General features: G+C 62.2%; 1 protein-coding gene and 1 long non-coding RNA gene across 3 annotated transcripts in view; one reads left to right on the top strand and one right to left on the bottom strand.

The window, feature by feature from the left end:
- Positions 1-13,322, bottom strand: part of LOC142070093 (uncharacterized) — a 270,503-nt gene that overhangs the window by 198,003 nt on the left and 59,178 nt on the right. The window lies entirely within an intron of this gene.
- GIPC3 (GIPC PDZ domain containing family member 3) lies at positions 8-12,055 on the top strand. Of its 2 annotated transcripts, XM_075123305.1 has the most exons (7): positions 8-130; positions 773-1,501; positions 3,421-3,606; positions 6,256-6,436; positions 8,688-8,800; positions 9,828-9,909; positions 10,231-12,055. In XM_075123305.1, the coding sequence occupies exons 2-7, from the start codon at positions 1,208-1,210 to the stop codon at positions 10,380-10,382; spliced, it is 1,008 nt and encodes a 335-aa protein (XP_074979406.1). In that variant the 5' UTR covers positions 8-130; positions 773-1,207; the 3' UTR covers positions 10,383-12,055. The 2 variants fall into 2 exon arrangements, with proteins under 2 accessions (XP_074979406.1, XP_048687028.1); XM_048831071.2 differs by having other exon boundaries at positions 114-1,501.

The raw sequence follows: 13,322 nt of genomic DNA, 5'->3' as shown, positions 1-13,322 counted from the left end.
GGTTTTGCAAAGAGCTCAGCTGCTGCTCTCCCGTCCAAGAGGAAATCCCAGCGCTGGACCAGAGATGCCGCCTTCTGATGCAGATAACTTCAACCTTGAGACCAGAGTGCAGCTCTTCCATGCTTCTGAGGTGAAAAGCCAAACCCACTGCTCTTGCCAAGCAATTCAGGCAAAGTCCCCTTTGGGGCAGGGCACCATGTGGGCTGAAACCAGCTGGGAGGGGGGTTGTTTACAAAACTCACTCCTCCAAAGCGATAACTTCCACGCACTGCTCCTGCCAAGACTGGCCAGGGGTCGGGGACATCCGCCAGGGGCTGGTCCCTGTAAGAGGCTTAGGAGTCTGCTACTGCCTCGGGCCTGGCCAGACTGGGGGAGGTTTAGGTTGGATATTAGGAAAAACTTTTTCACTAGGAGGGTGGTGAAGCCCTGGAATGGGTTACCTAGGGAGGGGTGGAATCTCCTTCCTTAGAGGTTTTCAAGGTCAGGCTTGACAAAGCCCTGGCTGGGATGATTTAGTTGGGGTTGGTCCTGCTTTGAGCAGGGAGTTGGACTAGGTGACCTCCTGAGGTCCCTTCCGACCCTGAGAGTCTGTGGCTCTGGAGCATTGGGGTGGAGGCTGCTTCGCGGCCCAGTGCTGCCTGTGCATTTCCTGGCCGGGACCGGCAGTGGGGTTTGAACAGCTGTCCATCTCCGGTGCTTGGGCGGCCGTGCCCCTGGCCAGGGGAAGTGTGTAACCCTTGGGAACCCAGCATGGTCCTTTGTTCCCCCTCAGGTGTGCAAGATGCTGCTGCCTTGGAGTGACCAGAGCCCAGGTGCCAAAAGCTTATGCACATACATCCCCAAATTGCTGGTTCAGTCCCTGGCAGTGACCCATCATAAGTGCTTAAGAAGGTGTTTTTATAGGGTCGCTCTCCTGACGGTAAACATACACTGGCCGTTAGCTGGAAGCTGCGGTGGTGGAACAGCCAAACCCCTGTTGCCCCTGGTAACCTCTCAGCACAGCTGCTGTTCCCAGGGGTTTGCTTGCTGGCTCTTCCTGCTCCCCAGGTCCCTGCAGCTTGGAGCTCTGCCTGTGTGGAGGGGAGCTCATCTGACACTCCTCGAATTACCTGCGCTCCGGGGATCAGATTCCCTGGGCTGAGAGCTGGGGCGATCTATAATTCAGCAGGGGCAGCTGCCATTGTGGCCCTGAAAGCAGGGCAACAGGATGCTGCGGAGATCAGGCCGGCGAAGCAAGAAGGCAGGCGAGGAAGAGGAGGAGAAGCCCATGGAGAATGGGGTGTCCCCGGAGCAGGGGGCCACGGAGGCCCCGCCTGAAGTGGGGAAACCTGGGGATGGTGCCCCCGCTGCCTTCTCGCAGCCATCCCCGTGGGTCCGGCCCAGGCTGGTCTTCCACACGCAGCTGGCCCACGGCAGCCCCACGGGCAAGATCGAGGGCTTCACCAATGTGAAGGAGTTGTATGCCAAAATCGCCGAGGTCTTCGACATCTCCCCCACTGAGGTGAGGCAGGAGCAGCATGGGGTGGGGGGCGGGGCAGCGGCTAACCCAGCCGAAGAGCCGGGATACCTGAGCCTGACACACCTGTGCCAAGGCTCCCCTCTGCCCTTGATCTGGGGTGGGGTGGGGGGGTCTGCTGCTAGCCTTTGGAGCCCTGCACATTCCAGCTAGCTGGCTCTGGTCCCCAGAGGGTTAAGGCCAAGCTCTGGTTACAGCTGCAGGGCTTGCCTCCATGGCGCCATAGCATCTGCCAGGACCTGGGCTGCCTTCCAGGGTCCATCTGGTACATGCCGTTCCTGTGCCGTCATGACAAAGCCCGCTGTGGGCGGGAGCCCTGGGTTCTAGTCCCAGCTCCACCGTGACTCTCTCTCTGACCCTGGGCAAGACACATCTCCCCTCGGTGCCTCAATTTCCCCATCTGACCCACCTTTCAAAAGATCTGCGCCTAGAAGTGGCTGTGCAATCAGTAGGGGTGATGAAGAAAACTCTGGCTGGTTTGTTCCTTAGCCAAGACACCTGGGACTATCAAGACCAGTTGGCACAGGTTTACCTATGCTGTGGTTGTCTGCCTCCCCTATGGGGCTGGGTGCTTTGAGATCCTCAGCTGAATGCTGCTAGGGAGAGGCACGTTATTCCACGGATTGTCCTGTCGGGGTGCTGGTGGCCTGGGGGATCAGTAATGGGCTGCTGGACCTGTCGCCTTTAACATGGTTCGATCCAGCCCGGGCGAGTTGTGACTCTCACTTGTTACCATCTGATGCTGCTCAGTAGCTTGCATGAAACGGGTTCAGTGAGTCTCTGTCGCTCTCGTGTGGGCAGAGCTGGGGCTGCCTGTTAGCTCCTGTGGGTTGTTCCTGTTCGTGCTCAGTTCACGACTCTGGATAGGGCCACAGTAACCCGTGCTGCTGCGGGTGCCCTCTGCAGCAGCGCTGGGCTGGAGAGAGCCTGCCCCTGCCCCTCCAGCTTGTCGGGGTCAAGCTTGTGACCTCCGCTGTCGCACTAGCAGCATAGTGTACAGGAGACACCAGATCCATGTCTCAGAAATTCACCCTAGTTATTCTTTAGCTACAGGCCCCAAACGAACCGAGGGCCCTGATTGTGCTGGGCGCTGCACAAACACTGTCAGCCAGGCCCTGTCTCCAAAGAGTGAAATCTAAACAAGCCAGACAGGGAAGGATGGTTATCCCCATTTTACAGATGGGGAAACTGAGGCACAGGGAAACTAAGAAATTTGCCTGAGGTCCCACAGGGTAAGGAAATGTACTGAGTCCAACCTGGTCAATTCACTGACAGCCAACTTGCTTCTTTAACAACAAAACAACAAAAGCCCATCATGTTTGTGGTTTGAAAATGCACCTAATTTTGCCCACTCTGAGTTGCAGACCCTGGAGTTCCAAGGAAGGCCGGGTGGGGACAGCTCAGCTCTGTGGGTTATTCATTTATTTTTGCACAGTGATGATCACCCAAAAGGCCTTTGGCTCAGGGCGCTGCCAAGACGGAATCAATGATCAGTAATAATGCGGGGTTGTCATGTGTGGTTGTGGGCCTCCGTTTTCACGAGCGGCTGCAGTAGGGAATGGGAACGTCTCCAACAAATGCAAGGCTCGCTTTCCCGATTGGCCCATTTCCCTTTCCTTGAAGTGAACACCTTTCACGTGATCATCAATGAACAAAAATGGATAAAATAAGCCCCAAAACTGACTTGTCCCTCCAAGGCAAAAAGCAGAGTTCCAGGGTCTGCAACTCAAAATGGGCAAAAAGGGGTACATTTCCCACGTTTGGGGACGCTTGGGGGTATCATGGTGCTGGGTGCTCTGTGTCTCTCTGCATGCCAGCCGCTGCCCCGCTGAGCTGTTGGGTGGAGGGTGTTCCAAGCTCCCAACCCCGGTGGGCAGAACGGTGAGGCAGCTGCTCTCTGGCAGATCCTCTTCTGCACCCTCAACACCCACAAGGTGGACATGCAGAAGCTGCTGGGGGGCCAGATCGGCCTGGAGGATTTCATCTTCGCACATGTGCGGGGCGAGACCAAGGAGGTGGAAGTGACCAAGACGGAGGATGCACTGGGGCTGACCATCACTGACAACGGGGCGGGCTATGCTTTCATCAAGGTGGGTGAGGGCCATGGGCTGGAGGGGCTGCAGTGGAGGAGAGGGAATTGTGCCAGGAACAGCCAAGAATTATCCATCAGGAGAGTGGTTTTTTGTTTGGTTTGGTTTTTTTAATGGAAAATTGGGTTTTTGTTGAAAAGTGGCTGTCAGCTTCTTGTGGGAAACCTCCAGTGTTTGTTTAAAAACTGCACCCCCAACCCCCAAACTGTCTGGAGTTGGGAACCCTGCCGTGGTGCCTCCTGGGAGCCGCGGTTTGGGTGTTTTGTGTTCCCATTCTCCTTACTCCCCAGCTGGACTCCATCTCCCATGATGCACTGTGACTCTGACACCCATAATGCCTCACCAAGAGGGGAGAGCCTGGTGCATTGTGGAAGTAGTAGTCCAACCTGGCAGGACGGCCCATAAAGGAGGGTGGGAGCAACAATCACTGAACTACAACTCCCATGGGGCACCAGGTGGCGTTTCGCAATCAAAATATTTCTGTTTTCTATTTGTTGCTGAAAAATCAAAACTTTGGGGGGGTGAGAGCAAGGGGACTTTTCAGGTCAGACAGTCCAGGACGGGGCTTGTGGTCCAGGGGCCAGGGAAGGCTGGTTTCCAGGAGATGGCCCATCGGGCGGCTCATGCACTCCAGCCCTGGGACTCCTGAGCTGGGAGCAGAGAGTTTACAGATGTTTATTCTCATTAAAATCACCTCCCCACACAATGTAAATGTCCCATTCACTGCACACAGCAGGGAATCCCCCCGGGCAGGCTCTAAGCACATGGAGTCAGATGGAGATGAGTGGGGACATGGAAGAAATGGTACCGAAAGAAGAGCGCCTCGTTTGAGGAGGCAGCTGAGAGAGCATTGCTGAAAGGCTCTGAGAGCAGGGCTGCTCTAGAGAAGGCAGAGTGGGGGCCTCTGATCTCCCCCTCTCATGAGGTGAGAGTTGGGGTCAGGCAATGACATGGAAAAGCAGCAGATTTGAAACTGATCCAAGGTGATACCTGTGGATCCCACTGGCAGCCTGTGGAACTCACTGCCACAAGATACCAGGGAGTCCAAGAGCATGGCAGGACTCAGAAAAGGGCGTGGACATGGCTACAGAGCAGTGGTTCTCAACCTGCAGTCTCCCTGGTTCAGGGCACGAGCCAGCCTCTAGCCGGGGGGGTCAGCAGGGCCCCCGACCAAGGACTGGTTACTGTACGGCTGCCTGCAGGGATTCTCGCACCTTCCTTGGAAGCAGCTGGTGCTGGTGCCAGGAGATTGGCTGGGTGGGGCCACCAGGGTGATACCTGAGGAGCCAGGGGAACTCAGCTGAAGACAAAAATATTCAGGGAGCTGCTTTCTGAGAGAGAGCCCTGCAGATGGGGGGAGGGGGTCAGAGCCCTGCAGATGGGGGGAGAGGGGCAAATACCCCCCCATAAAAGGAAACCCCACAGGAAAAGTAGCCTGAAGCTTTGCTCAGCTGGACATGATTTCCCCCTGCAGAGAAGGGAGGGGAGCCCCCCCGCATTGCCCTTCCCAAGGGCTGGGTTCTCTCCAGGCCAGCCCAGGGTCATGGAGGCAGAGCAGGGCTGATTTCAGGCAGGGCCTGGGGCCCCAGATGCCAGCCGGCCCCATTGCACTGGGTGCTGCCCAGCCCAACATCCACGTTCCCAGTGTGACAGGGTTGGGCCAGATGGCTGTAGGAGAGTAATAGAAGGCAGATATATTAGGCCCAGGCTAAGTAGGTCCCTTTTCCCTGGGTAAGGGAAGGTTCCAGAACAGGGAAGATTCCAGAACAATCAGGAACCTTCTGGAGACAATTAAGACAGGCTGATTAGAACACCTGCAGCCAATCAAGAAGCTGCTGGAATCAATTAAGGCAGGCTAATCAGGGCACCTGGGTTTTAAAAAGGAGCCCATTTCAGTTTGTGGTGTGCGTGTGAGGAGCTGGGAGCAAGAGGCACCAGGAGCTGAGAGTGAGAACGCGGACTGTTGGGGGACTGAGGTGCACAAGCGTTATCAGACCCCAGGAGGAAGGTCCTGTGGTGAGGATAAAGAAGGGGTTGGGAGGAGGCCATGGGGAAGTAGCCCAGGGAGTTGCAGCTGTCACACAGCTGTTCCAGGGGGCACTCCACAGCTGCAATCCACAGGGCCCTGGGCTGGAACCCGGAGTAGAGGGCGGGCCCGGGTTCCCCCCCAATCCTCCCAACTCCTGGTCAGACACGGGAGGAGTCGACCTGGACTGTGAATTCAGAAAAACGGCCAAGCTGAGGGCTGCCGTGAAGCTCCAAGGCGAGCAAATCCGCCAGTAAGCGCAAGGCCCACCAAGGTAGAGCAGGAACTTGGTCACACCCGCCAGGCAGTCACCGCTCCAGGCAGTTCACAAGCAGCTGCTTCCTGCCCTGCGAAACTGGGGGTGGGGGCTGGAGAAACACCCGCTGTTGTTGTGCTAGGGGGGTCCTGGTGTTGTCACTCCCCAGCCCCACCCCAGGGTGCAGCTCTAAGGTCATCCCCGCTGCCCAGTAGCGCTGCTCCTGATGGCTGGGAGGCACCTGCATGGACACCCCCCATGTGTAAGGACCGGGAGCAGCTCAGCCCTGCTGTGTCCCCATGCCCCCTTCTACCCCCAGCCGGCCGTGTTCCTCCACCCCCACTGACTGGCATGTCCCACGCTCCAGAGGATCAAGGACGGGAGCGTCATGAACTGCGTCCAGACTGTGTGCGTGGGCGACAGCATCGAGGCCATCAACGACCAGAGCATCGTGGGCTGCCGCCACTATGATGTTGCCAAGATGCTGCGGGAGCTGCCCAGGGCCCAGCCCTTCACCCTGCGGCTGGTGCAGCCCAAAAGGGCCTTTGGTGAGTTACACAAACACGCGCACACCAGACACTCTGCAGCTGCAGGGCCAAGTGTTTGCTGTCCCTGGCCTTTAACCCCGGGGGATGGGGGTTAAACCGGCTGCCTGAGCGTCACAATCTGCTGCAGATTTGCCCTTATCACAGAACCAGCTTTCAGAATAACTGGGAATCTCTCCTAAGTGGAGACCCCAGGCTGCGGGTCGGGAGTGAGGGGCACCGGCCGAGCTGGGTGAGGGGAGCCCAGACCTGGGACGGCAGGGGCTGTGGGTCGGGAGTGAGGGGCACCGGCTGAGCTGGGTGGGGGGAGCCCAGGGGTGGGCTAGCAGGGCTGCGGGTTGGGAGAGCCACGTGCTGACTGGACCTGCTCGGGCTGGTCGGAGATCTGTGCCGTTCCGTGTGCCCGGAGCTGCAATCCCAGCATTGGAAGCCGGGTTGCTGGGCTGGATCACCAGGAAGCCATGGCGCAGCCCTGGTGTTCTTCCATTTGCCCCTTCTCCCCACCGACCTCCGCCCGCCCCCTCTCTCCTGCTCCCCGGGGGAACGTCGGGCAGCCCATGTCGGTGTCTCCCACCAGAGGTGCACGGACAGCTGGGCTGGGCCCTGGCCTGAAGCCTAGCTAGGCCTGTAACCAGCGCTGCTGGGGGCTGAGTGAGTCCCCGGGGCTGGGCCCGGCCACTGGCCCCTGGGTTGAGGTAGGGGTGCCAGGCATCCGGGTTTCGACCAGAACAGCCAGTCGAAAAGCGCCCCAGGCGGCTCCGGTCAGCACCACTGACCAGGCCGTTAAAAGTCCGGTTGGCGGCGCAGCGGGGCTGGCAGGCTCCCGTGACGCTGTGTGGCTCCCGGACTCAACTGGCATGTCCGGCTCCTAGGCGCAGGGGCAGCCAGGGGGCTCTGTGCGCGGCACCCACCCTGAGAGCTGGCTCTGCAGCTCCGTCGGGCTGGGACCTCGGCCAATGGGCGCTGCAGGGGTGGCACCTGTAGGTGGAGACAGCGCGCAGCGATCCCTGGCCGTCCCTTCACCTAGGAGCCGGCCATGCCGGCCGTTTCCAGGAGCTGCCCGAGGTAAGCGGTGCCCAGAGCCTGCACCCCTACGCAGCCCTGAACCTCCCCCCCCCATGCCCCAACTTCCTGCCCCAGCCCTGAGCCCCTATCCGCACTCCAAACCCCTCGGTCCCACCCTGCACCCCAGAGGCCCCTCCTGCACCCCAAATCCTTCATCCCCCCCAGCCTGCACCCCCAGCTAGAGCCCTCACCCGCTTCTGCAACCCTGCCCCAGCCCGGTGAAAATGAGCGAGTGAGTGAGGGATGGAGTGAGCAGGGGGCTTTGGAGCAGGAGCGGGGCCTCAGGATGGGGGAGAACAAGGATGTTTGGTTTTCTGTGATTAGAAAGTGGGGAACCCTAGTTTAGGTTGAATTAATTGTATTAATTGGGGAAGGGAGCTTGAATCCGATTAATTCAGGCCTGGGACCGGCTCGGGGCCTTTCTGCTTCCACCCACTGTGCAGCCCAGGGATCAAGGCGACTGTGCACCCCTCAGGGCTGGGGGCTGCCTGCACTGGCTGAGCAATCGCTAGAATGAGTTAATGCCGTTCTCAGCCTCGCTGCAGCTTTTAATCCTTCCCACTGCCCTCCAACACTCAATTGCCCTCCCACATGCCTCACCCCAGCCCATGTCCTCTGACACTGATTTACCCCCCACTACTGCCCTCCCCCATATGCCCTCCACACTGCCCCCCATCACCCACAGGCTGCAGGCATCCAAGGGATACTTGGTCCTCACACAACCCTTGGCAATGTGCTGCTGTGGATCAGCGGCCATGTTCCACCCCAGAGGTGGCTGCGTTCCAGTGATGCAGAGAGAAAGGCTCTGTGCTCTAGTTTTGGGGCAGTGTTCAATGGAGCCCGGGCTGTTCTTCCCGGGCTCCCATCTGGGGTTAGACCTTGGATAGGCCAGTTGACAGAACCCCTTCCTGCCCCACAGAGTGTGATAGACTCCAGTGGGCCCGATCCACCCCCACGCCCTGCCAGAGGTCAGTCACTTCCTGGGACTTCCTTTGGGGAAGGATGGGGGTGTTGGGACAGGGCCCCTTTGCCCAGGGCTTGCCTGGGGCCCAGGGGGTGTCCTGGGTGGAGCTGGGTCTTTGCTCCCCGGCTGGGCATGGTGCTTTGGCACAAGGAAAAGACACCCGGACCCTGTGCCTGCCCTGGCATCCGCTCTGAACAGCCCCCTCGCCCCCCGTCTGTGTCCCAGATATGATTGGGCAGAGGACCAAGAGCAGCAAGTGCCCAGGCGAGGGCAAGGTGGCCAGTGGCAAGGAGACCCTGCGGCTGCGTGCCCGGGGCACCGCCAGCCTGGAGGATGTGGTAAGTTGGGGGAGTGTATCCCCTCCCCATGACCAAATCGGGGGAGGAGGCGAAGGGGGAAAATACGTGTAAGAAGTGAAATCCCTGGGGGGCTGTGAGGTGAGGGGGGGTCACACACGACCATTCCCCAAAGCAGACTGCTGCCACTCCCTTCCCCTGGCCCAGCCCCCCAGCTCTGGCTCCCTGCAGGGAGTGCCTGGAATCGCTGCTCACGGGAGCTCTGCCCACGGACCCAGGTGTCCTAGCTAGAGAAGGCAGCTCCAGGACCTGCAGGGTGAGGGAGCCAGGGACTGGGCACGGGTGCCAGTGACTACACATTGTCACGTGTGCACATGCACGTGCTCACGCAGGTGGGTGCAGTCAGTCCCATGCGCGCATGGTGCTGTACATGCAGTCACCACCCATGCCAATGGGGACAAAGTCGGGTGCAAACATGCATGGCCCCAGAGAGGCCCCTACTCATGTGTGCGCCTGGTGTGTGCACACAGACCCGTGTGTATACTCACTGGCTGGCTGCCGCAGAGCCAGGCAGGGATGGGGTGGCAGGTACCTGCTCCCTGCCCCACCCTGGTGCTGCAAAGGGGATGTTTCCTGTCCTGGCCTCCTGCTATCCGCCTGGGGGTCAGAGTTCAGAGCCTGACCAGTGGTGCCGCTCTCCATGCCAGAGGGCCCCCGATTCTGGGCAGCACCCTCTCGCCGGGGGTGGGGGAGGTGACTCTTGGGGGCGGGGGGGGGGTCCGAAACTAACAAGGAGCAAAAAGCTGGTCTGGGTTGGGCCAGGGAACGCCCCTAATGCACAGTAGGACTCATCTGGCCAAGGCACCTCCTGCACCAGTGCCCCAGCTGGCTCCCCTGTGCCTGTGGGGGGTGCGCCCCAGTCCATGAAGGCCCCTCCCATGATGCCCAAGGCTGTCAACGGGCCGGCACGAGGGCCTGGCCCAAGGCCTCCGATCCAGCCCCCTGCAGCAATTAGGGGCCGAGAAGGTTGAACCAACAGTGACTCTGCTGCCCTGGCTCCTGCCCACAGCCCAGCGCCTGGGAGAAGGAGGCTGCCCGGAGGGTGGACGACCTGCTGGAGAGCTACATGGGCATCCGGGACGTGGAGCTGGGTGAGCAGGGCTGGCAGAGGGGGTGGGGAGGGGGCAGCTTCCAGGCCCCAGGGAGGAGGGGAGGGCAGGTCCAGGGTCCGGGGGGGGGGGGGGCCAAGGGCTGGTGTGGGGGAGTGCCGGGGCTGGGCCCCGGTGACATCCGGGGGAGGCCAGGGGCTGGGCCCCGGTGACATGGGGGAGGGCAGGGTTGGGGCGGGCAGACTGGGCCAAGGCCTCGCTGCCCTTCTCAGCAGGTCCCTTGGCCCCTGGGCCTGTCCCGGGGGCACTGGGGTCCAGCCCATCGCCCTGACCCCCCGGCTGAGCTCTGTCCTCTCTCCATAGCCTCAACCATGGTGGAGGTGGCCCGGGAGTGCCTGAGCCCCGCAGAGTTTGCCAAGAGCCTGGACTCGGTGCTGGGCGAGTTCGCGTTCCCGGGCGAGTTCGTGGCCGAGGTCTGGGCCGCCATCCGTGGAGCCCAAGGGGGCAGGAAATAGGGGAGGGGGCAGAGCACTTGGCCTGTGACGTCTGCCCCCTGGCCACGGGCTCCCTCCTGCCCCAGCGGCAGCCCCCTGTCTTCCTGCTCCGGGGGGGAGCCCTGCGGTGCCCGCACTGGCTGGCTGGGCCCAGCTCCTGCCCCAGAGAGGCCCCACGCCGAGCTGGGCAGGGACTGGCAAGGGCCCCTCCGGGAAACCCAGGGGATCTGCCTCAGGCCCTGGTCAGATGGGGTGGTGGGCCCGGGGCGGGAGCAGTCCCTGCAGGCCGGGGCTAGTCCAGGCCCTGGTGCCCATCCTGGCTATGAGCCCAAGTAATGGCAGCTCCTCGGGGCCTTCCCTGGAGCCACTGCCCATCGCTGCCTCCCTCCTCCGCTCTCCGCACAGCGGCCAGGGCTGGCGCTGAACCCAGGGGGCAGTTGGGGGAACCCTGGGGGGGGACGGGGACAGGCCAGGACTCATGTGGGGACGTGGGGCTGGTGTGACTCTGACCGTTTCCTCGCCCTTTGCTCTGATGACCCCCCCCCCCCCCCCGCCAGCCAGCGGGTGAGAGGGGCGGAGGCCCGCTCTGGGGGCGAGGGAGACGGGGGCAAAGGGGCCTGGCTCTGGGGGCAGGGGCCCATTGGGCTTGTTGGCCGCTGCATGACCAAGCATCTCTGTGCGGGTCCCTTGCCCACCCTGGGACCCACAGCAAGCCCAGGCTGGGCCGGGGGGCAGCAGGGGTACCCCGGTCATTCACAGGGCTGGGTCAGGGATTCTGGGTGGGGGTCAGGGCCAGGACCCCCAGGTCGTTTCCAGGGCTGGGCTGGAGATGCTTGGCGGGGGGGTAGGGCCAGGAGCCCCCTGCGAATTCCAAGGACCAGGTGCCCTCGTGCGGCTGTGGCATTTCCTGGCTGTCTGGCACCCGAGGGGCCCAGGGACCTGGCTCAACAGCCCTGCGGAGGTGGGGAGCGGCGTGAAGGCATCAGCCAGCCCCTGCTGGCATGAGGGGCAATCAGGGGAAGGGAGGGGACTCAGCCCCCCCAACAGATCGTGGTGGGGATGCCAGCTCCACAGGACTGCTGGGGGCTGCCTCTCTTGGGGAGACCTGCGGCTTCAGGGTCAGGCGGGCTCCAACGCCCTCCCTGCCTTGGGGCGCAGATCAGACCCCGCCTCGACTGCTGGTGCTGGCCAGCCCTATGGAGCCGGCTTGCTGGGCCCAGCCGGGCTCTTTGCTGGGCGGGGGCCATTCTGGGGTGGCAGTCTCAAGGGAGGCCGTGAGGGTGAAGGGCTGCCCTGGCCGCAGGCTGCTCAGCACTGGCCACCTTGCCTACTCCCCATGGGGTGGGGGCAGGCCCAGGCCCTACCCTGGTGCATGGAGGAGCCGTGCCCACTGGCAGTGACCAGGGCAGAGAGCCAGACGGCTTCGGCTTGTTCAAAGCCTCTGTTTTGCTCTGGAGGCCCCGGGCCCCTTGGGTCTCGCTGCCCATCTCTCGGGGCACGGGGAGGGTTGAGATGAGGAGCGGCCGCTGATGGGAGAGAGACGGTCCTGGGCTCCACAGAGCCTGGGGCGGGGAGGAGTCACCATGTGAGCTCACAACTTGTGATATGTGATGAGTTTCTCAGAGCCCCAGCTCCCGGAGTCCCGGGATTGTGGAACAATCTGGGGGTTCATTAAAAACAAACAAACAAGGTCAGTTTCTGGCTCCGGTGATTGTGGGGGAAACAGTGGGAAACGTGGAAGGCAAGCGACCTAACGGGCCCCAAAGCACAAGGCCCCCGGTTTGTTAAATCCTGTCGGGTGGGGGAAGGGCCACAGAGTGCCTGGGCTGGGGGGGCCGGGAGCTCTCCCCTCCCTCACATTAATGCTGACAAGCCAACCTCAACAAGGTTTAAGGAGTGTGAATTCAAGTCTCTTCCCCATGTGGCGCACCAGGGCTGGGCCTGCCCGGCCGTGCTCCAGTCGGCCCCAGAGTCGCTCAGGGCCCGGAGCCTGGACAGCCCATGTTAAAAACCAGCTCCCAGGAGTTCGCCACGCACCCTCCCCGCAGAGCCCGGCGCCGAGAGTGGAACCAACCAGACTTTTATTGCTGGAATGAGCGTGCGGATTGATAGCCTCCCAGCCAGCCTGCGCCCTTCCTGCCCCCCCCAACAGCCCCCTCCCCCTGGACAGCCCCATCCCTGTCCTGCACCATTTCTGTCCTGTCCCCCTCCCCCTGCCAGCCTGTCCCCTTCCTGCCCCCCCCAACAGCCCTCTCCCCCTGGACAGCCCCATCCCTGTCCCGCCCCCCCCCCAGCCAGCCTGTCCCCTTCCTGCCCCCCCCCCCAGCCAGCCTGTCCCCTTCCTGCCCCCCCAACAGCTCCCTCCCCCTGGACAGCCCCATCCCTGTCCTGCCCCCCCCAGCCAGCCTGTCCCCTTCCTGCCCCCCCCAACAGCCCCCTCCCCCTGGACAGCCCCATCCCTGTCCTGCACCATTTCTGTCCTGTCCCCCTCCCCCTGCCAGCCTGTCCCCTTCCTGCCCCCCCCAACAGCCCTCTCCCCCTGGACAGCCCCATCCCTGTCCTGCCCCCCCCCCCCCCCAGCCAGCCTGTCCCCTTCCTGCCCCCCCCCGCCAGCCTGTCCCCTTCCTGCCCCCCCAACAGCTCCCTCCCCCTGGACAGCCCCATCCCTGTCCTGCACCATTTCTGTCCTGTCCCCCTCCCCCTGCCAGCCTGTCCCCTTCCTGTCCCCCTCCCCCTGCCAGCCTGTCCCCTTCCTGCCCCCCCAACAGCCCTCTCCCCCTGGACAGCCCCATCCCTGTCCTGCCCCCCCCAGCCAGCCTGTCCCCTTCCTGCCCCCCCCAACAGCCCTCTCCCCCTGGACAGCCCCATCCCTGTCCTGCACCATTTCTGTCCTGTCCCCCTCCCCCTGCCAGCCTGTCCCCTTCCTGTCCCCCTCCCCCTGCCAGCCTGTCCCCTTCCTGC

The sequence above is a fragment of the Caretta caretta genome, chromosome 25, assembly GCF_965140235.1.
Source record: "Caretta caretta isolate rCarCar2 chromosome 25, rCarCar1.hap1, whole genome shotgun sequence".
Taxonomy (NCBI): domain Eukaryota; kingdom Metazoa; phylum Chordata; order Testudines; family Cheloniidae; genus Caretta; species Caretta caretta.
Note: the sequence above shows the minus strand (reverse complement) of the source record. Positions and strands in the feature narration are given on the sequence as shown.